We start from the raw sequence: 21,154 nt of genomic DNA, 5'->3' as shown, positions 1-21,154 counted from the left end.
CACAATTCATGACGTGTTCCGAGCTTGAAGCGACCTGAAAGGGACCTCAAACCAAGTATGGTACTATTAACAAGAACCCGACTCGGGCCTGACCCAAATCGCTATTATACAGACCTGATAAGTATCTGACCCATGCATGACCTGAACCTGAAAGCACCCGCTACAAACTTGAGATAACCCGACCTGACACCACATGATCACGAAAGATTACTTGTCCCGAAATTGATCGTGTCGAACCCAATCGAACCTGAAAATTGAAATGAACCGAGATAAAACCTGATTGAATTACATTTGTTACCATCCTGCACCGGAATTGTTTGATTTAATGACCTGACACGACTTGACCGAACATGACCTGAAACCTAAGATGACTCAATCTGAACTCGATCCGAGTATCTGAATTGACAGTTCTAGTTGGATTGACTCATGAATATTGAAGAGTTGAGGCCCAACAAGTTATTTGTCAATACAAGTTGAAAAGTAAATTAAATTATCCGTCTCATTTTATAATTTTTCTTTTTTTTTAAAGAAAAATTAACATTAATTCATTGATTCAAAGTCATACGACATCTACAATAGAAGTATAAACTAAACAAATACTCCCTCTGTTTTTTTTTTATCTCTCTCACTTGGAGTCTTGACACTATTCATCCTTAGAGAGAATCTTCTCAATTTTATTCAATTTATAAGAAAAAATATAGTCACGTGGGATCTTGTTTGATTCGTCTCAATTAGTACACTATTAATATTCAATCGTTATAATTTTTACAAATATATAATGAAAGATATGTAGTTCAAAGAGATGCACTGGGAGATGTGCACATGAATGTGGAAATGATAAAAAAACAGAGGGAGTACATATCAAAATAAAATAAATACTATTACAATCGGACAAAACCACGATATTTGAAAAGGTCTAACACTTCTGAAAACACTCATATTTTACATTGCTGTCTGATGCAACTTTCTGCAAGAGGGTTTGTCGATATTTTGTAGTTTTGAAGTTGAATTGGATTTAATTTAAGTTATTGTAAACGAAGTCTTAACATTTGTTGCAACTCCACACAAATTTCGATCAACAAATCAATATATTGAATCCAAAAACCCAAATAAAGTCTCCAAACTCTGACATGGAGAGAGATAAAATCCAATATATGGATAGATATAACCCAATATATGGATAGATATAATCTAATATATGGGTAGAAAAACTATTCATTAAAGAGAAATCGAAATTTATTAGAAACATAAACATAAAGAAAAACTAGTAACAAAAGGAGAAAAAGGGGATTATCATCATAAAAAAAAAAAAGGGGTTTTGTGAGAAAGGAGAAAGAAGAGAGAAAGAAGAGAGAAAGAAGAGAGAAAAAGGAGGCGAAAGTTTGTGTTAATTCTCCTATTCTATCTAGGATGTTTCAAAATATTATTCCTATTTTCCTTGTTTTAGTTTTTTGAATTACTTTTTACTCTTTCTCCACCTTTTCACATGTGCGGGGCCGCGGGCCAAGTCTTAGAACAGGCTCGACCCGACCCATGTTCAGGTCTAGTCAAGTCTAAGAATACCAAACTATAAGAATTCTCTTCCCGCCAAAAGCCCAACTTCACATTTTTCAGCGCCAAATTCATCTCTCCATTTTGAAACCCTCAAAATTACTCTCTTTCTCTCTCCTACCTCAATTCTCAGCGTTACACACTCACTAGAAAATCGATTCATCCTTCGATTACTTTTCCGATCTCTACTACTAACTTCAGCAGTCAGCACTACTGTTTCTTTTCTCAGGTATAAACCCTCTCTCTCTCTCTTCCATTGAAATTGTGCTGAAAATTTTCAATTTTAGCGGAAGATTTCACCAAATTTTTTGAATTCTGGAATAAATTGATCTTACAATATGTTGAATTTGAGGTAGAATCTAAAGATGACGCGAGAAGAGGTTGAAAATGGAAGAGATGACATGTTAATCGATGGTCCGGAAGCACAAAACCCTAACCCTAATGTGATTCCCGAAGATTTCAATGCCAGTTACCTCAAACTTTATTATGGTACAACTATGAATATTTTTTTTTGCTAATTTTGGTTACTTTTAATTGATTTTTGCTAGTAATGTTAGGTAGTTTAATTTTCAGCAATCTAATTTAAATATATGATTATTTTGTGATTCCAGCGAAGCTATTTCCTTATTCTGATATGTTTAAATGGATGTCATATGGAAATGGTAATACTTCACTGCGATTTTTCTTCAAGGATTTTATGATAATGAATTGCCAACTATTGTAAGCTGTGCAACCGTGCTTATTGTTTTTGGTTGATCCTTCTATATGGCAGATGGAAAACACCCAGGATGTGATCAGTCTTATTTTGGCAGAAGGGAATTTTCATTTACGTTGGATAATGACATATATTTGCGGTTTCAATCTTTCAAAACCGCTTCAGAACTCGAAAGTGCAGTCAAGGAAAAATGCCCCTTCAAAATAGACATCGGGCCGGTTTATAGTGTTGATGTGAGTACCCCCTTATTTTGCTTCTCTGTCTTAGCAATGAACTTATACTTCATCTTTCATGTGTTAACTTTATACGTGTATAAGAGAAGCTATGATGTTCTGAATCTTTGCTCGGTATAAATTTATTCATATATAAGTGTGGGCTATGATAATACTTTTTGATGATCCAATCTACTCAAAAGTATTGGGAAATGGCTATAGTCTTAAGGCATGGGACATTTGGGGCCATGTGTCAATTAGGACATTTTGGGTATTGCATTGTTTTAATGTTCAGCAGAATTGAGTTACTATGGTTTCATTTGGCACTGTTTCTAGTATATGCATGAAATTCATTGGGTGCAGCGCGACAGTTGTGCACCCATGTAAAGCCTGAAGTTTCATCAACTTTTTGTGTATTAGCGGCTTTTTTTTTTTCAATTGTAATCCCACATTAATAGTTTGCAACTTGAGTTCATGTTGCTTACTACATCAGTATATCATTATTCATGCTATAAGGGATCATGATTCTTGCATATTGATCGCTTAATGAGTAACTTTTAAGACATTGCTGTCTAATGGTTGATTGCACTTTGCTACAGCCATCTAAGAGACATGCGTATGCACAAACTGGGGACAATGTCTTCACTCCTAAGGAAAGAGAGCTGGTATTTGATATTGTAAGCTCGAGAACCATACAGTTTTGCTGCTTAATTGAGTTCATTAGTTGATTTGTGTGTGGCTTACATGGTTTTTCTTTCTACAGGATATGACAGACTATGATGATGTGAGATATTGCTGTTCTGGAGCTGATGTATGCCGGGAGTGTTGGCCCCTGATGACAGTTGCTATTAAAATTATTGACACTGCTCTTAGAGGTATATCAAGCCTTATATTGTTTAACCTTTGTGGTGGCGTCATTATGTTGATTGTGATGATTGCAAGAGTCTATTAATAAATGTTTGATGCTTCCGAGTTTGCTAGCAACTGAGAGTCTTGAAGAAATTGTTGTGATGTTTCAGAAAATATGTTCTCACATTATAAAGGTTGATGTACATGTGCACAGTGAAATCTGAAAGCTATAGTTTAGTTTCAGTTTGCTCTGTTAACTGCATCTGATAATATCCATGGTTATATCTAAGTAGGCAATTCTTGTATGTTTTGCTCTAACTAGGAGCTTTATGTCCAATCAAAATATTAACTGTGTCTGAACTCTGACATATTCATCTGTCCTCTATAGTTTGTTGTTGCCCCAATATGCCAGTGATGGTTAATGATGTATTTTCATGGAAAAGAGTGTTCTTTCAAAGTTTCATGAGCATATATGAACATGATTGTTAAATGCTGTCTCTGATTTTATATACAGATGATTTTGGTTTCAATCACATCCTTTGGGTATTCAGTGGCCGGCGTGGTGTACATTGTTGGGTTTGTGATGCAAAAGCAAGAAGGTAAGGTTAAGTGACAACATAGGTACTGCATTGTAGTTAGAAAGATCCTTCGAAATTTTTTAACTTGCTGTCTTTGCAGGTTAACCAATGAACAACGAGCTGCTATCGCAGAATATTTTCATGTGTACAAGGTAATAAACTGCAGACTGCTGGCTAGATAATGTGTCAGTATAGCCCTGTTGACTGGTCTCATAAAGAGTGATTTTAACTTTATATTAGTTTCCCAGGGCAATGAGAATAGCCAGAAAAAGGTTTTCTTAGGGGGTTCTGCTCTTCATCCATTTCTTGCGTAAGTGTGGATCTGCCTATCATTTATTTTCTCTTTGGCTTGATCTTATAATCTCATATCATTGAATCATATTATCTTACAGGAGATCATACACTGAAGTTCTGAGGAAATATTTTGAAGATACATATCTAAGTAGCCAGAAGCTACTATCTTCAGAAGAGAGATACGAGAAGGTTCTAGAGATGATTCCTGATGAATGTATGCAATTGGAAATACAGTCCATATTAATTACTAATAACAGCAGCAATACTGCTTTGTTGCAGCCTTCTGAATTTCTTTCATTCTTTTACACAATATGATAATTGGTGCATTTGCAGCTATTACTTCCGAGCTACGGGGGAAATGGCAAGATAATCGAAGATCTTCCATAAGTAGAGAAGACACTAATATTGTTCGCTGGGGGCAACTAAAGCATGTCCTTCAATCCGGGAAGCAAAAGGTATTTATCTAATTACCAAGTCATGAACATTCTTCTTTGTGAATTCTAGTAACTCGAGAATCATGAGTTTACAAACATAGATAAAGGAAGTTAGGGGTACAGTTTATAAACTCTACAAGTAGGGCTAATTGACCCATCACGTGGCTGGTTCCGAATTATGTGTATGGATAGGAGTCAGGAAAGTCTCATTTAACGCTATCAAGTCCCAAGCTTAATGTTACTGATGTGTTCCATGGATGATGTCTAGTCTCGAATTATCTAGGAGGAGAAATTGTTTTGTGCAATTTTTGTATCTTCTTGGTTGAAGGAGAAACACGACTTTGTGCATTTAGACAGGTGCATGAGAATAAACAGTCAAAACTAATTAATAGCCGATCATGTTTCAGGGACAAGGACTTCGCAGGTGCGTTGAAGAGATTGTATTCTCTTATACTTACCCCAGGCTTGATAGTGAGGTCTGTTGTCTCCTGTTAACAAGTTAATATTCCAAAATTTTGCAATCTCAAGCTATCCATCATGCTGTGAGAGCGCTGTACTTAAATTTCAATGACTGATTAGTTTAAGAAAATATGTTATTATTTCAGGTCTCCAAACACATGAACCATTTATTAAAAGCGCCTTTCTGTGTACACCCAAAAACAGGTTAGCACTTAGCAGCAACCCTAATTTATTAAGTTTTTTCTGTTGGGATTATATTGGCAAGTTTTGAAGTAATATAAACCACTACCTGGCATTTGAGGAACATTATGCATTCGGAGCCTGTATGAAATTCTTTCTAACAGATCTACTATATGTTGATGTTTAGGTCGTGTATGTGTTCCTATTGATCCCAATCAGTGTGAGGAATTTGACCCTACCACTGTACCAACCCTTTCTCAGGTCAGCTTGTTAGTGCTACTACTTCATTTTCTTGCAGATGGCTATGCTATCTAATGATAGCTTGCTATTAGATTTTTTATGCCAAGATAGAATGCCTTGAAGTTAGCCTCTGAAGCATATTGCAAATGTACATTAACTGTTATTACATTTTTGTGTGGATTAACTACCTCACGTGTATATTGTTTGGAAAAATCTGCAGCTTCTAGATGAACTTAATAGAGCAGGTCTTGGTGGGGACATCGAAGCTGGTAGGTTTTTTGCTCTTTCTTTTAGTGCAAAGGGATGGCTAAATGCATTATGAGACATATGTCTTAAAGTATATGCATATCTCTTTCGTTGCCATTGTAGTGTATTTACACATGCAAATCCTGTTTTAATGCATGTCAGATGTCAAACTACTATGTATTCTTTTATCGTCAAATCTTCTGCAGAAAGCAGGAAAAGTTAAATAAATTTCCCGATGTTGGTTGAAAAGTGTATTTAGTTGTCTCTAAAGGAACAAAGTGCTTGTTTTAATTTGTGGCAGATTTGGAGAGAACCTCGCTTGGCAAGTCGATTGCACTTTTCAGGTCATCATTTTTGCAACCCCTGTTAAAATCGTGCAAGGTAAGGTCTCATCTTTTAAAGTACTCCATCCTCCCCATAATATTTTCTCACAATCTTCTTTTTCTCAGTCCCAATTATGTTCGCATTTCTATTATTTGAGTCAAAGACAACAATATAACTAATGTTTTTGACTTTTCTATATCCAACACATTAACCTTTTTTGGCGCATCCCAACACTCTCATACGTCCTTTCAATCTCCTTTTCCAGTTCAGATTTTTTATTCAATTTTTGCTTCTATTCTAAATCTTCATTCCCACAAATGTGCTAAGATAATTGAGGAACAGGGGGAAACTGATTTTGTCCCATGATTATTTGAAAGCTAAGAACATGATTTGCAACATCACTTAAACTCTACTCTGTGGTGTGATAGGGTCAAGTGGTAACTGTAGGGATCTGTTACGTTTGAATGCAGTATGTTGAACCTCTTTTTAGTAGAAAACTTTCTCCTTCTTCATATTATGTCTTTTATGAGTAGGAATTTGCACGGTTTTGCATATTAGTTAAACCAAGTTTATATTTTGTTCAGTATTAGTCTATGGTAATATGACCTTTGCAACTTGCGAGTCTAGCAAAAATGAATTTAACTAATGAAGTAGGCAAGTTAGGCTCGATCCCAGAGAGAGACAGTTGTTTATGATTTGCTCACAAATATAGTAAAACTAAATGGATTTGTATGATAATTAGCAAAGCTTAATTATACTACTCTATTAATAAAGACTCCAAAATGAAGTATCTCTGCTAGCACTATTGGTGCAAAGACAAACTTCTACTTCTAACTAATTAGATGAAATCTTCACGATGAATGATGTGCCGTAGAAATTACTAGTAAACCTTTCCTCAGTATCTATGGCTTCTGTAACATAGATTCATACCTATTCTCATGGATTCATGCAAGAGAGAGATAAGCATAACATCATTAATTTTTTGCAATCCAATCTTCTTATGGGGCGTTTGGTTTGTCAAGTGGAAAAAGAAAGGGTTTGTGAAAGAGTTGCAAAGAGAATGGAAAGAGTTGCCCTTTGATTTTCTATGTTGTTTGTTTAGATATAACAAAGGGAAACCTTAATATTCCTACACAACTTTTCCCCAAAAACCACCACCACCACCACCCTTGCTCTACGAAATTCCACCTCCTTCTCACCTCCCTTCCACTCCTCTACCACCTCGCTCTTCCCCTCACCCGCCTCCGCGCTTTCCTTTTTCCTTCGCCGACGACTTCTCCTCAACCTCAAGGTAATGTTTATCTCTCCTTATCTTTCTGTTAGATCTAGTGGTTTTTGGAAAGAGGGAGGTGTTTTTGGTGGGTGGTGGTGGTTTTTGGGTGATCGGATGGTTGTTTATCCGGGTAAAAGGATAAAGTTTTCTGGGTGGGGTAGGGTTGTTTCGGATGGTGGTGGGATTGTTTCGGTTGGGTGTAGGGTTGTTTCGATTGGTAATGGGGTTGTTTCAAGTAGGGGTAGGATTTTTCATATGGATGGTTGTTATATGTGTAGGAGTGGTGGTGGGTTTGCTTCATGTGGTGGTGGGGTTATTTTAGGTGTATGGTGGGTTGTTTAGATAATGGTAGGATTGCTTTGGGTGGTGGCAGGGTGGTGGTTTAGGTGGTCAAGTGGTGGTTTCAGGTGGGGTTGGTGGTTCTTGGTGGAGGGGTGGTGGTTTTGTGGCAAAATAGTGGTGGTCATGGTGACCATGAAGTTAGAGTAGAGAAAGTGTTAAGTGAAACCTTGGGGGAGTGGAGAATCAATGTAGAGGAGTTTGTGGGTAACAAAAGGGTAGAGCGGATGATTGAATGAACAAAAAAAATAACAAGGGAATCAACTTACTTGATTCTCATTCCCTTTCTTGTAACCCCCCAACCAAACTCTCCCTTATTCCCATAGAGAAATTCATGCTCGCAAATGATCTAAGCACAATCTATCTATAATTCCCAATGTAGTCAAGATATATTGAATCAATTTGATACCATCAATCTCGTAGTTCATTATCAGTAATAAGCACAATTCAATTAAGCAAGAACATATATCTGATTAGCATGGTGAGTTGGTTAAATCATGCATCAAATATAACTAGGGTTAACTTAATCCTAGATTGAGAAATTACTCAATATAACAAAACAATTAGCAAAGGAATTAAAAGGCCATGATAAATGAAGATTTCCTCTTCATGTGATTTCTTATCCCAAACTTCCTGAAGAATGATGCCTTATCACTTCCAAAAAGAAAAAGTAAAGAATAATGGAGAAAATTTTGGTCTTATGCTTCAATGAAAGGATGATTGTAGGAATCTTCAAGAACAAAGAGATCCAGTGATGTTTCTCCTTGAAAACAATGGGAACTAAGTCTAAAATAACGTCCAAAGACCTGTCTATAGTTTCTTAAAGTTCCAAATAACGTAGAAGTCGGTTTGAGAAAAGCTGCCACAAAGACCTCGTCATGCACGACTGTGTCTATGAACGTCAAATAGCAACATTCCTATACATGGTCATGTGAATATGGATGTTTTGAGGCACGGGATATGACCGTGGAACAAAGAAGCTGTCAACATAGTGATGCACAGGGTGCATGACCATTTACACGGTCGTGTGTAATGAGGCAGCTCTCTAAATCATTGCATCTCTTGCGCACAACCCTCAACATGTCCGTGCCTAAAATGTGTTCTATGAGAAAATTGAATATCCGTCCTTAGATGTTCAAAGTTTCCCAATATGCACTCCACTTGCATCATTTTATCCTGAAAGGACACAATTAAGCGAAATGACCTAGGAATAATAGAGTCCAGACTTGGAGAAATCCTGCAAATATGCAAATTATAAGCTCTTATCCTAGTTTGATTGTATCCTATATGCTCTAAATAAAGTGAAATAGTTACCTATTAACTGGTTATGTTAAGGCCCTTTCAAACGGGGGTCATGGAGCTCCTTCTTTTAGGTAGCTGTGATTTGGATGGGGGTGGGGGGGTTAATCTGTTAATTATTTTAAATTCAATGGTGCTTATGATACTCTTAATTTATGTGGTAGAACTCAGAAGATAGCAAGCTCTTGTATGTTCGGCAATTCTCTGGTTTCATATTGTGGGGGATGTTGCTGAAGTATTATTTAGGTAAAAGGTAGGATTTTCACTGGAAGCTAGGCTAGTACATAATGGTACATGAGGAACTTATCCCTGTAGATTGTGAGATATTGTTCATTTAGTAAGACTAGGATGTTGCATACCTTCAGTATTGTCAAGGATGTAGGATCTCTGTTAAAGAAATGGCATTCCTGTTGCTAGAAGAACAGAGTAAATTTGCTGGGAGGGGTACAATTGAACTTTTGCTAGAAGATACTGAAATGTTAACGGCCAGTTACAGTTCGTAAAATTCGGAGCTGACTTATGCTCTGAATGTTGCAGGAAGAATTGGAAGATTCTTATAACAAAAAGCTGCAGCAGAGCAAGGACTCGTTGACTTGGTAGATGTTTCCTTTTGGTTTATCTGGAGTCTAGGATTTTCTTCTGTTTTCTGCCATGGCTATGTAAGTGTCTAAATCATGTATTATTTGTTATTATTCAGTAGGAAAAATCCATAATTTTTGTACTATAGAAATGCCCTGCAATCCAGGTTACAATATTGGTGTATATGTCACTCTACTGCATCACTAGTAGTAGTATCTCTAAAGTTTGTGGCAATACAAATCCGTGAAGATTTATGGTGTCAATGTACGATTCCATTTTGCTTCCTGTTTGTGTTTGATTGTCTTTATCACTGTTTCTCGCATACAAGATAAACTCGTTCTAGACCAAATTGTTAAGGGTCTCTTCGCTCTTAATTTTTATCCTTTTAAGAGATTTTTTTTTTCCCGAGGCATCATATTTCGATGTTCTGCCAGTTCTGTCAGAAAAACATGCATCAGGAGATTGATCTCTTTGCTAAGAGCCTAGGAATAGCTCTTGTCCTAAACCAGTACTGATTATTGGATAGTCTAGTAACACTTCGATGGTCCTAGCACAGGCTTTTAATCCATTTTAATTTTGGAAATATTTATGCCTAGCTCTTCTGATATATGAAATTGGAGTTGAGTTGTTCAAACTCCTCATCTGTCTCAATATCGTTGTTAGATCCATAACACTTCGACAATGGCATGGACAATTCACTCTTCATTTTGGACCAAGAACTTTACATGAAATAGTTGACACTTGAACACATATCAGTATCGAAAACAAGAACCCAAGTCCAACTTTCCAAGTAACATTATGAAGAGATACTAAGCCGTAAACCACTATTATATGAAGAAACATACTTTGCAGGGAATTTATTTTAATGACGAGTCCGAGGTTAGTATTGTTTTAACTAATGCTAGAATGTCTTTTGCTATAACTTGTTTCATTTTCCTTCTCATTATTCAAATGAAATCCACCACGAAATATGGTGGACCAACTAAAAGATGATACTGCTCGAAACTGTTTTTGCCATGTGCTGTCATTTTTTATGGGATGGTCACACCAAATCACAAGCTGGTTTCTACACCATCTACAGTGAATGTCAAAGGACAGGACCACCACGTGAAAATGGTAGCATCCATGCCTCTCATAATAATATGCCAGAGTGGTGAGCTATTGTACTACCCTCCTCTTCTCTCCTCATTTTGCTAATAAGAGGATCAGATTATCGCCCTTGCCCAACACTTGCTACCAAGTACTCCCTCTGTCCCGAAAATGTTGCTACATTTTGACCATTGGCACTATTCACTTGGTGTCTTTGACTGTATTTTAGTTGATATACATAAGAAAAAACATAGTCATGTTGGATCTTATTTGATTCGTCCCAGTTTGTATTTTTCAAATATATAATTTTTATATTTTTTCATATATATAACTCAATATATTGGTGTTTGAAGTCGCATATCATAAACTGTGAAAAAGCAAATGTAACAAACAGAGGAGGGAGTACAATTTTACCTTCACCCGTGATTCGATACTTGATAGAATTGTTGTCAATATATGCTTCTTACTTGGACTGGTTAAGAATCTTGAGTACGGTAGTTTGTCTTTAGAGTTGGGTTAAATTGTACTAGATCAAGCTAGTCTTAGAACTTTCTTGGATATCTTTTCCTGCTTATTTGAGGTATCCAAGTGTCACATTTTATTTATTTATTTTAAGGTCAACTAAATTGTTCAAGTAACACAGGAGATTGTTGATTTTTTTGGTTACAGTTTAAGAAGTGGTTAGTGATAATGAAACCTTCATAACCCCTATTAACTCGGCAACACAATTTTGTTCATATCAAAGTCAAACTTTGAGTAAATGATTTTTGTGAATAATTCCACAAAAAATAAAATCCAACTATGCTTTGGTCTTGGGAATAGTTTTCATATTGTCGTTATTGTAGAATTAGGTGCAGGTTACTAAATACTATTCTCATTGTTAATGGTATTAGTGTTTCTTTTTATATAATTCTACAAATTAGAAAAGAAAAAAGGAACTAAGACGTTGTTTGGCTGGACGGATATATTTTCGATGGATGATGATTTTCTATGAAAAATATTTTCCTGGGAAAAAATGATATTGGAAAGATGTTTTCCTTTGTTTGGGTATTTTGTAAGAAAAGTTTGAGTGTAAAGGAAAAGATAGGAGAAAAGATAGATGGAAGAAGAGAAACCAATGTGGCATCTTTTTGAAAGAAAGTGAGTTCCATATTTGGGAGACTTATTTTTTTTACTTTTGTGAAGTATTCTTTTACCATTTATAAACCCAACAAATGAAGAAATGAAAAAGTACTTTTTCTGGAGAAAATTTTTCCTCATATGAAACACTCTCTTGATCAATGTAATTACTTACAATTACTTGCAATTTGAGTAATCAATGATAGTTTTTTCTATACTCCATCAATATGTTGATTTACTTGAAATCAGTGTGTAAATTTGGAGTATGGGACATACAAGAGTCTCTGATTATGTATGATTGGATTAACGTGAGTTGATCTGAAAATTGAATTAGCGGATAGTTGTTAGTGGTTAATTGATTGTATTACCTGATTATATTAGCTGATTTGATTAGCTGATTGTATAAATATGTTTGGTAGATAGCGGATAGCTGATTGTTTATTGATTGTGTAGAATGACCAATAAGGACATAAATTTTATTTTTTAGGGATACCTTTGTAATAAGGGTAGTAATTTTAGAGAACCTTAGGACATAAATGTAATTTTTTCTTTCATTCTCAAACGTCTAATATCAAAAAGCTCCTCGCCTAACTTTTTCAAAAACAGCTTTTTGATCCCAAAAAGGTATTTCAAACCTCTCTTTACCAAACACTGAAATTAGAGAATTAACTAGTCAAATCTTCTAATATGATCTCAAATCTCTAATTTTTCCCCAAAATTCTATTTACCAAATAGGACCTTAACCTGATTGAACTGGAATCATAGTTGAGTTGTGTCAACCTGTTAGCAAAATTTGAACAAAACTTACACCCTGCACTTTATAATTTAGGGTATATAAGTATAATATATTGTGCTGGATGTATGATCCACAATACTTGTAACTTGTAACTGCGTCATGAAATTGGATGCTGTTGAAAGTGCATCATTATTAATTTGATACTAGGATATCCTTGTCTGGTATTCTAAAACAATTTCCACACCATACGAGCCGTCTAAGCCTCTTAGGTGCCACTCCCAGGATTGGGTGCGTGAAGAGAAGAAAAATATTCTGGGACAATTAGGATGTTTTTTTATGCAATACAATTAGTATGTCACTTACTACCATAAGTCCATAATTAGTATGTAGTACTCAGCAATTCAAACTTATTTTGAACAGCAGGTGATAGCCTAGTGGTATTGACATCACCTCCGATTCTAGAGGTCAAGAAATCGAGTCTTATTTACTTGCAAGAAGGGATCTCCATTTCCCTCCTTTTTTTGTAAGGGACTTCATCTTACCTTTTAAAAAAAAAGCTCAGCAATTCCAACTTCAAATATTAAATTGTTCCAGAGACATTCTACCCCTTGCCAACATACAGGTCAAATATTTGGCTAAATGCTATCCACCAAAATCCTAATACAACTATAACAGGAAATAAAAAAGTTCAATTATTCTTGAATTGACCTCATTGTTTTACTCTTCTAGTGTGTATTTAATGTGGGGTTAAGGTATCAATGTCTTACATGCTAGACACAATATCTAGGTATGAGCAATGGTAAAACTAATTCTAGCTGATTAAATTTGGTTAACATGAGTTAATGCAACTTCAGCGAGTGTGAAACTCACCAATTGCTCGATTATTTTGCATTCACCTTAACTTTGCTCAATTGAACTGACCTGAGGTTATTTGATCTTATCGATATTTAGTATTTGGGCCTTTAGGGTATGTTCCATTCACCTTAACTTTGCTCAATTGAATTGACTTGAGGTTATTTGATCTTATCAAAACTTCTTTTTATCGTATTGGAATTTAAATTTCACAAAACCAATTTTTTCCAAGGCGACAAGAATATACGGCTAGTACTCTACTCCTTCACCATCCAAACATTTATTGTTTGTCAAACATACATAGGGACATGTAACATGCTCTAGAGCCTCTCTAAACACACTAACCAAAATATAGAATAAAACTACTTAATCTATATATTACATAGCTTTTAAACCTCTGTCAATATATATATATATATATCAAACTCTGTCCTAATTAGCAAGAACTTCCCAGATTAATTCTGGGTCAAACGATGGCATCTTTTCTAAAGAACAATCATTAAAACCAAAGTCATCTGCCATCATAGGATAACTAGTCATTGAATCAGAAGAAGGTGAAGTTCCATTCCCATTACTCCACCAACCTTCTTCAGAAATGCTTGGTGAAACCATCCCACTGTCATTTACCATTGTTGAACAAAATGATGAAGATGATGAAGAATATGAATCCTTCATCAAACTATCATTCTCTTTCAAGTTGCTATCACCACTATGAGTATTACTATTCCCATCATTGCCGCGACCACCAACACCATCAACACCACCACTGTGACTTGTATCTGTTTCTTTTGGTTTCTTTTTTGCAATTCTGTTAGCTCTTTCCCTCTTCAATTTCTGACAAATGGCTTGGATTTTTGAATCAACAGCAGATTTCACTGCATTCATCCTTGCAGAATCACCAAACCCAAGTTTTGTTGTATCCTTTAAGTTTGGGAAATTAAGACGAGCATACTCTCCTCTGAGCTTATAAGCAGCACGATCATAAGCATAAGCAGCAGTTTCTGCTGTTTCATATGTTCCTAACCATACCCTCATTCTGTTCTGAGGTAGTCTAATTTCAGCTACCCACTTACCCCAATGCCTCTGTCTAACTCCTCTATAAAGCTTCTTCTTTCCTGGATTGTTGATTTGTGAATTGACACGGAAACTCGAACTTTCGAGCAACTGAGAGCTCAAGGATGAAGAGCCATGAATCTTGTTTTTGGACAAGTTATTGAGCCAGAATTTTTGAAGTAAGTCCCTTTGTTTGAGGTAAACTGAGGACCCTAGTGACTCAATTAAAGGATCATTGCTATTAGTGATGGGGTTTGAAGGTGGACAATAAGAGAAGATTGAGTCCAAAGTATTGGTGTTATTAGCACCTGCTGTTAAGATAAGTGCTGATACTGAATCTTTTATGTCAATTGGTGTTGTGAATGATGAACATAAAAAGCTGTTATCTTCCATGGTTTTTCTAGAAAAATGCAAGTTTCTGAGTGGTTTTTTCACCAAAAACTTTGAAAAAAATTGAGGAATCTGTAGTAAAATGTTCTGGAATCAGGGTACTTCAAAAAAAAATTGGTCCCTTTTCCTGAAAATTTGAAGAACAGAGGATCCAAAAAAAGAGGAAAAAAATCAGTGATCCCACCAAAAAATGAGGAACACTAGATTTTAAGATGAAGATTTTGATTCTTGCTGGATTTTTTTTAGAGATTTAGTTATTAGATCATAGAAGATTTTTTTGGCCTAGAGAGAAAAAGATAGAAATAAGTGTAAAAGCTTCTGTGATGAAGTTGGTTTGATTTGTGCAAAGGGACTTTAAGTGTATTTATAGAGCAGGGTAAAAAGTAGGGTAGTATAGCGTAGACTTTGAAAAGCTATGTTCACAGCTTATTTTACGACTTTATGTATCACTTGATAGTTTCAGTGGAAGAAGACAATATTACCCTTTTATAAATGGTGAAAAGTTTCACTTTTTAGCAGCTATTGTTAAAAGGTTTTATTCACACATCATAAGAAGAAATTGTGTAACATATTTTCTCTTCTTGTCACTTTGTTCGATATGAACTACACTCATAAAAGTTTCATTTTCTTTCTATTCTTTGGTTCCTTCATTATCAACTTTATGCTACGAATGGTACGTAGTTAAGACATTATCTTCTACATGGAAGATCTTCATTGCTTTGGAGGCTGATTTTATGAGTTTCTAAGACTTTTGCTGTGTTTACAAGTGTTGATGGTGGAACTTTTAACAACTTTTTATGCAACCTTTGTACTTCCTTTATAGGGTTGGCCAAGTAATTGGAATGACACCTTCTAGATTCTAGGACTTCTTTCGAGGTCATATGTTTTATGTAGTATTTGTTTATATTTAGAAGGTAGGTACTTGAGTAATCGTTTGGTTGAAAAGATTGAATTATAACTTATTATGAACTTTCAGTATTGGAAAGTATAAACAATTATTTAGTTGAACATGAGAAGTTTTATTTTGCGTGCGAATTATTATATTTACTAAGGGGAGTGAGGTAAGTTAATTCTTCGATTTTGTGAAAAGAATAACTTTTCAATAGCTTTTATATTCATGTATCTTATGTCAATCAAATGATTTCACTATTTTTCACATCTAAGAATTATCCACTTTCCATTTCTATTTAATTGGTATCAACCAAACAAGTACTAAGTAAGCCATTTCGGTAATAGTGTTCCTACTAGTGTATCACACTTTATAATTTATATTAGCATTACATATAATAATCTAGAGCAACTTTATGTACTCCTTTCGTTCACAACTAATTGCCCTCTAAGGTTTAGACACGCATATTAAGAATATATATTAGATTAGAGTAGTTTTTTGAATAGATAGGGTAAAAAGTAAGAATAAGAAATTGATTTGAGTTAAGTAAAGGTATTACATCATATATATATATATACACATGGAGAGAGAGACCCACATCACAAGGTTGAGTGCGTTATGGAATGAATTTTTCATTTAAGGTGATCGGAAGATTATATGCAGACTTATTAAAATAGTATACAAGATAATTATTTTAGGACGAAAGGAATATATGCTAACTTTTTAAGTTCATATCACTTGTTAAACAATGTCTGTTCTATGTAACTATGAAATGTTTGAGAAATCTGATTCAAGTAAACTACATGAAAAGGTGTAGGTTAGTTATTTGCATTTCTTTCAATTAGATAAATGTCTAAAACCTAATCTAGATTATTAATTTTGCCTTTAAATTTTTAGAGAATCTATTAAAATGGAGCTCATTGTTTCTATAGGTTATTATGTTATCTTTTTTGAAGTATCTAGTAGTTTTTTTCTGTAAGTAGAAGTAGGAACTCAAATTGTTGTTTATGTAGCAGAACAAAATCCAAGACAACGTGGAATATGCATTTATGGACAAACTCTTTCTAAGCATAATAGCTTTGATGGAGCTTGATATTTGAATGATTAACCTCACACCTGCCAAATTAGTAACTTATAGGTAGTGATATGTTTTTTAGATTTTCCATGTGGTATTCTTTCATTTACGGAGTTCCAAGAGGACTTTCAAAGCATCAATCTAACAAGTTTCATTGAACAAAACTCTCAATACCTACTTTCCATTGAAGACAATGAGCTAACTTATTTAGTACACTTGTATATATGAGCTATTTGGCAATTCATCATTGGCTTTTAGTTGGATTAGTTGGTTTGTTTGAATGATTGGAAGCATTTGTTGCATGAATTGGCTTTCTAAGTTGGCTATTTAAGTCAGTCGTTTGCAAAAGTATTTGGTAAGATTAGTTGTGGTAGTTGGTTGTTTATTAGAGAGTTGGTGGGTCAACAACTCAAAAGTCAATCTAAAAAGTTGCTTCATGTAGCTTTTTCATTTTACCTTAAAGTCGGGTTTTAACCAACAAAAAAACCAATAACTAAACACTTTTTTTTGTTGTTTGACCAAATTGAACAACCAAAACCCAATGGCCATAATCGTATCATAATATGAATGTTATTAGTTCCTCTCAGAGTCTCAGGGTAGGGATTAAATTCCTCGGTATAATATAAACATAAAATTATGGGAAAAATTGGCCTAATCACCTTGAACTAGCATGGGTGCACCAAACAACCCCAACGAAGACTTTTAGCGAGAACACCTCAAAGTACGGACATGGGTGCAATTCGTATCATAAATGAGGTCGGTGACCAAAATTCTAACCCGCTAAAGGAGAATCTTAATTTTTCATATTATTTTCCACCCTTCTCCATTCTTTTCTTTTTTAACCCTAATTTTTACTTAAACAAAAAAGTCACGTGCCTTTCATTTTCTCTTTCCTTAACTGAAGACATACTTTCTTCCCAAATGTATATTCTAAAGATTACCCAAATTGAGAGTAGAAGAGTGAGATTCGCATAACAACAATGAGCTCACCTTTATCTTCAAGTTTCAAAAAGAATTCATATACCAGTTTTAGATAGTGGTAGGGTTTATTAGGGTTAAGGAGAAGAAAATAAGAAAATTAAAGGGGGAAATGGAACAAAATAAATCAAAATTCTCCCATCGCTGGTAAAAATTATTATCACTACCGTTATTATAGTACAGACTATACCAAAGTCCGTACTTTCGGATGTTCTGACTATAAATTTCAGTTGAGGTTGTTTGGTTCACCCGCGTTATATTTCATGGTGTTGAATTTAATTTTGTCAAAATTATGTAAAAAAAAAAAAAAGCCATTGAGATCTTATCTAGGGTTGCAAGCTTTCTCGTGAGTGGTGACCTATTTGACCCCGTCGACTTTCGTCGGTTCTTGGATTAAAAAAGTTTCTTTTTGACTTTGTGTTATTTGGACTTTGAGCCGAAAGTTGGGAGCTTCTTCTTCTCTTTTCTTCCATTAATACCACTTACCAGTTACCAGTAGTAGAGTTGAGTATTTGATTACAGATCTTACATTTTAGAAGGCCAATCAGTACTGTAGCCACGCGTCTTTTACTTGAACCAACTATCCTTTATTGCTTCATTTGATCACTTTTCAGGAATACATTTATTATGCCCTTATTTTTTGTTCACTCGCTTTTTTATTGTTTCTGCAAGATTGATCATATTGGTTACTTCCTCTATTTCAATTGAATAGTTATATTTTGATATTTTATAGTACTATTTATAAATTTCACTTTGATCATCATTTGTGATTTATACGCGTATGAAAATATAGTCATGTGTGATCTTGTTAGATTCATCATAACATGTATTTTACTAATATGTACTTTTTATAACAAATACAAAGTGTGAGTGTGTAGATAAAAATGAAACGGAGGAAGTATTTTTTAGAGCAACTCTACAATGGGTGGGTTGGTCTTAATTGGTCTTTGAGTTTTTTTTCTTTCTCTCTTCTTTTCTCCTTCTTACACCTCACATCCCACTAAACTCTCACCAACTCATCTTTTTTTTGTCACAATGGTATGAAATTTTATACTAACCAGCTCCAAGGACCAAGTTTCTCAATGGTCAAACCAATTAAAACTAGTTTTACTATTTGCTAGACCAATTAAAACCCACCCATTGTAGATGCTATTAGATGTTTACCATATAATAGGACTAGAGTAATAGAAGTAAGTATTATTATGTGCTTTTTATCTGTTTTGATTGAATGATTCTGTCATCGACCTATAGCTCTAGGAGAGTCTTGTAGTAAGAAATTACTCCCACCTCAATTTAGCAAATTTGAAATGTTTATTTGCAAAAATAGGAAATAATTTGAAGACTTGGTCAGCTTTGTCTCCCTTGGCACTTGGCAGTTGCATGAAGTGCCAAGTAGGGGGCCCACACTAAGGTTTCATAGATGAGTTAGGTTGGTATTATTTATCTGAGTGCTTGTTGGGTTGATATTATTTAGTATAAGAATTTAAAATTTTTTAAGAATTGAAATTTTTTAATGTTGTTTGGTTGATAAATTTATGGGAAGTAGATATATCTAGGAAGTTCCACTTTCTACAAAATGGAGGAAATTACTTACCTAGGGGGACTTAGGTATTAAGTCGAAATTTCCATGAGAATTTTCGTTTTTCATGAATAAACAAACAACATTTAGCAATTTCTAGGAAATACAATTACATAGGAAAATAAAGTTCCAAGAAATTTGCACTCTCTACATTCAACCAAACGAGCACCGTACCGAGTATCTTCCTATTGATAACATAAAAAGCTACAAATAGTTCTATGTGACTATCAATTGAAACAGTTATGAATACTAGTTGTTTTATAAGTTATTGTGTGTCTACGTGCATGTTGTACTATTGTGATTTATCAGATTGATACTAGCACTTAGTCTATGTTAAGATAAGATATGGAATCGCTTTGTTGGTTTGAGCTTGTGACATATCAAGCAAAATATATTTTGCGGTACTTGTGTTGAGTATTGTTCAACAAGGTTAGATTCATCGCCTCATCGGTAAGTTGGGATATGCTAAAGATGACTTTGATCAAGGGTCTTAAGAATGGAGTGGAAAAAATAGGTATGCGAAAGTATATAACACATGACAAGAGAAAACTAAGGAAAAGGATATAATTAGACGATTAGAGGAGATAATATCTTAACTCATGTAAGCAACGCGCATGTTGGTGAGAAAGATTTCGACGTAGTTGTATCTTAATTTCAAGCACACTTCTAGCACCTCCTTAACAAGGTTTAGGGGAAAGTTCAATTCCATGGTTTCCCTAGTGGTTGTGAATTGTAAGGACAAGCATTAAGAGTTATTTAGACATGACAAGCCTCACTAATGAAATTAAAAGACCTGTTCATCCCGCTTATTTTTTATATAACATAGATATTTAAATATATACGATAGGAACAACACTTACGTGGTATACCTAATGAGAAAGGTTGCAATGTGGTGTATAGTTTTAGTATATCGATTATGAAAGAGAAAGAAAGTAGTCACTTATTTTTTACTATGATTTTTAAGGATTTTCACGTCAGCTAACATCAACCTAACTCTTACATCTAACTCTACAAAATTAGCTAAGTTTAGATATTATTGAAAGATTTTTTACCCTAAACTTGTAGAAAAATCCATTAAAGATGAAAGAAGTGTAGTTTATAATCCATAGATCTTTGAATCGGCTATCGAATTTGTTGTTAAAAAGGTTGTTTTATGAAAAAAGGTAGTAGGACAATTCATTAGAAGCTCATCAATACATAAAGGCAAACATCACATTCAAATGGGGTCCCCTTCATTGTTAGGAAAAGAGGCATTTAAGATGTAAAGGTGAAGCTTGGAAAGATGAGAACCTCTCAAAGGACAAGGCTCGTGAATCACCCAATTTTTTTGTGGTGAAAAGCCATTCAATACATATCCATGTGAAATTTAAAGCCTAACCACTACAAAAGTCAATATGTGGGGTGTTCTCATTTCCCTTTTTTAGCTACGGTTGAAATTTTTTTTATCTTTTCTTCTCAATCATTATCAAAACCTTTTACTTAAGTTTGTTCACTTCCATCCAACCTAGCTCTTCCTTCCCCTTCCTTGTTCAACAAAAATGTTTAGATTATCATATTTAATATATGATTATATGAAAACTCTAGTGATTCGGATTACAGAATAATTATAGAATTAAAAATATTGATGTAAAATTGTAGAAGGTTAGATTTTTATGGTCATGATTAATATGGATATTTAAAAATCATTAAATTTTATAATTTTTATGAATCTAATTAACTTAATGCTTTTGTTTTATTTTCCTTCTAAAAAGGTTTATGTAGTATTAGTTTTGTTATATACAACTATGTTCTATTTTGTACTTAATTAATATCTAGTTCTATA

The 21,154-nt window shown here is 34.5% G+C and overlaps 2 protein-coding genes across 4 annotated transcripts; one reads left to right on the top strand and one right to left on the bottom strand.

Annotated features, from left to right (window-relative positions):
- The first annotated feature begins 1,592 nt into the window (after window positions 1–1,592).
- On the top strand, window positions 1,593–11,013 carry LOC104892163 (uncharacterized). Of its 3 annotated transcripts, XR_007274660.2 has the most exons (18): window positions 1,593–1,780; window positions 1,908–2,040; window positions 2,163–2,213; window positions 2,324–2,499; window positions 3,078–3,155; window positions 3,242–3,353; window positions 3,842–3,926; window positions 4,006–4,057; window positions 4,154–4,215; window positions 4,298–4,413; window positions 4,533–4,654; window positions 5,041–5,109; window positions 5,239–5,296; window positions 5,460–5,533; window positions 5,733–5,781; window positions 6,060–6,139; window positions 9,531–9,652; window positions 10,654–11,013. XR_007274660.2 is itself a non-coding variant. In XM_010678003.4 (17 exons), the coding sequence occupies exons 2-17, from the start codon at window positions 1,917–1,919 to the stop codon at window positions 9,591–9,593; spliced, it is 1,371 nt and encodes a 456-aa protein (XP_010676305.2). In that variant the 5' UTR covers window positions 1,593–1,780; window positions 1,908–1,916; the 3' UTR covers window positions 9,594–9,835. The 3 variants fall into 3 exon arrangements, 2 of the variants coding, with proteins under 2 accessions (XP_010676305.2, XP_048501174.1); XM_010678003.4 differs by lacking the exon at window positions 10,654–11,013 and having other exon boundaries at window positions 9,531–9,835; XM_048645217.2 differs by lacking the exon at window positions 10,654–11,013 and having other exon boundaries at window positions 1,904–2,040; window positions 9,531–9,835.
- Window positions 11,014–13,602: 2,589 nt separating this feature from the next.
- Window positions 13,603–15,132, bottom strand: LOC104892162 (ethylene-responsive transcription factor ERF061). Its single transcript, XM_010678002.4, has one exon. The coding sequence runs from the start codon at window positions 14,812–14,814 to the stop codon at window positions 13,801–13,803; it is 1,014 nt and encodes a 337-aa protein (XP_010676304.2). The 5' UTR covers window positions 14,815–15,132; the 3' UTR covers window positions 13,603–13,800.
- Window positions 15,133–21,154: the final 6,022 nt, after the last annotated feature.

This window comes from Beta vulgaris, chromosome 5 (assembly GCF_026745355.1).
Source record: "Beta vulgaris subsp. vulgaris cultivar EL10 chromosome 5, EL10.2, whole genome shotgun sequence".
NCBI lineage: Eukaryota > Viridiplantae > Streptophyta > Magnoliopsida > Caryophyllales > Amaranthaceae > Beta > Beta vulgaris.
The sequence above is the reverse complement of the archived record's forward strand: the minus strand, read 5'-3'. Positions and strand labels throughout refer to the sequence as shown.

Excerpts from the sequence above, each read along its gene's own strand:
- LOC104892163 (XM_010678003.4), top strand. The coding sequence starts at position 1,917 with ATGACGCGAGAAGAGGTTGAAAATGGAAGAGATGACATGTTAATCGAT. Across the intron at positions 2,500-3,077 it reads GGCCGGTTTATAGTGTTGAT|CCATCTAAGAGACATGCGTA; the intron begins GTGAGTACCCCC and ends ACTTTGCTACAG. Across the intron at positions 5,782-6,059 it reads TGGTGGGGACATCGAAGCTG|ATTTGGAGAGAACCTCGCTT; the intron begins GTAGGTTTTTTG and ends AATTTGTGGCAG.
- LOC104892162 (XM_010678002.4), bottom strand. The coding sequence starts at position 14,814 with ATGGAAGATAACAGCTTTTTATGTTCATCATTCACAACACCAATTGAC.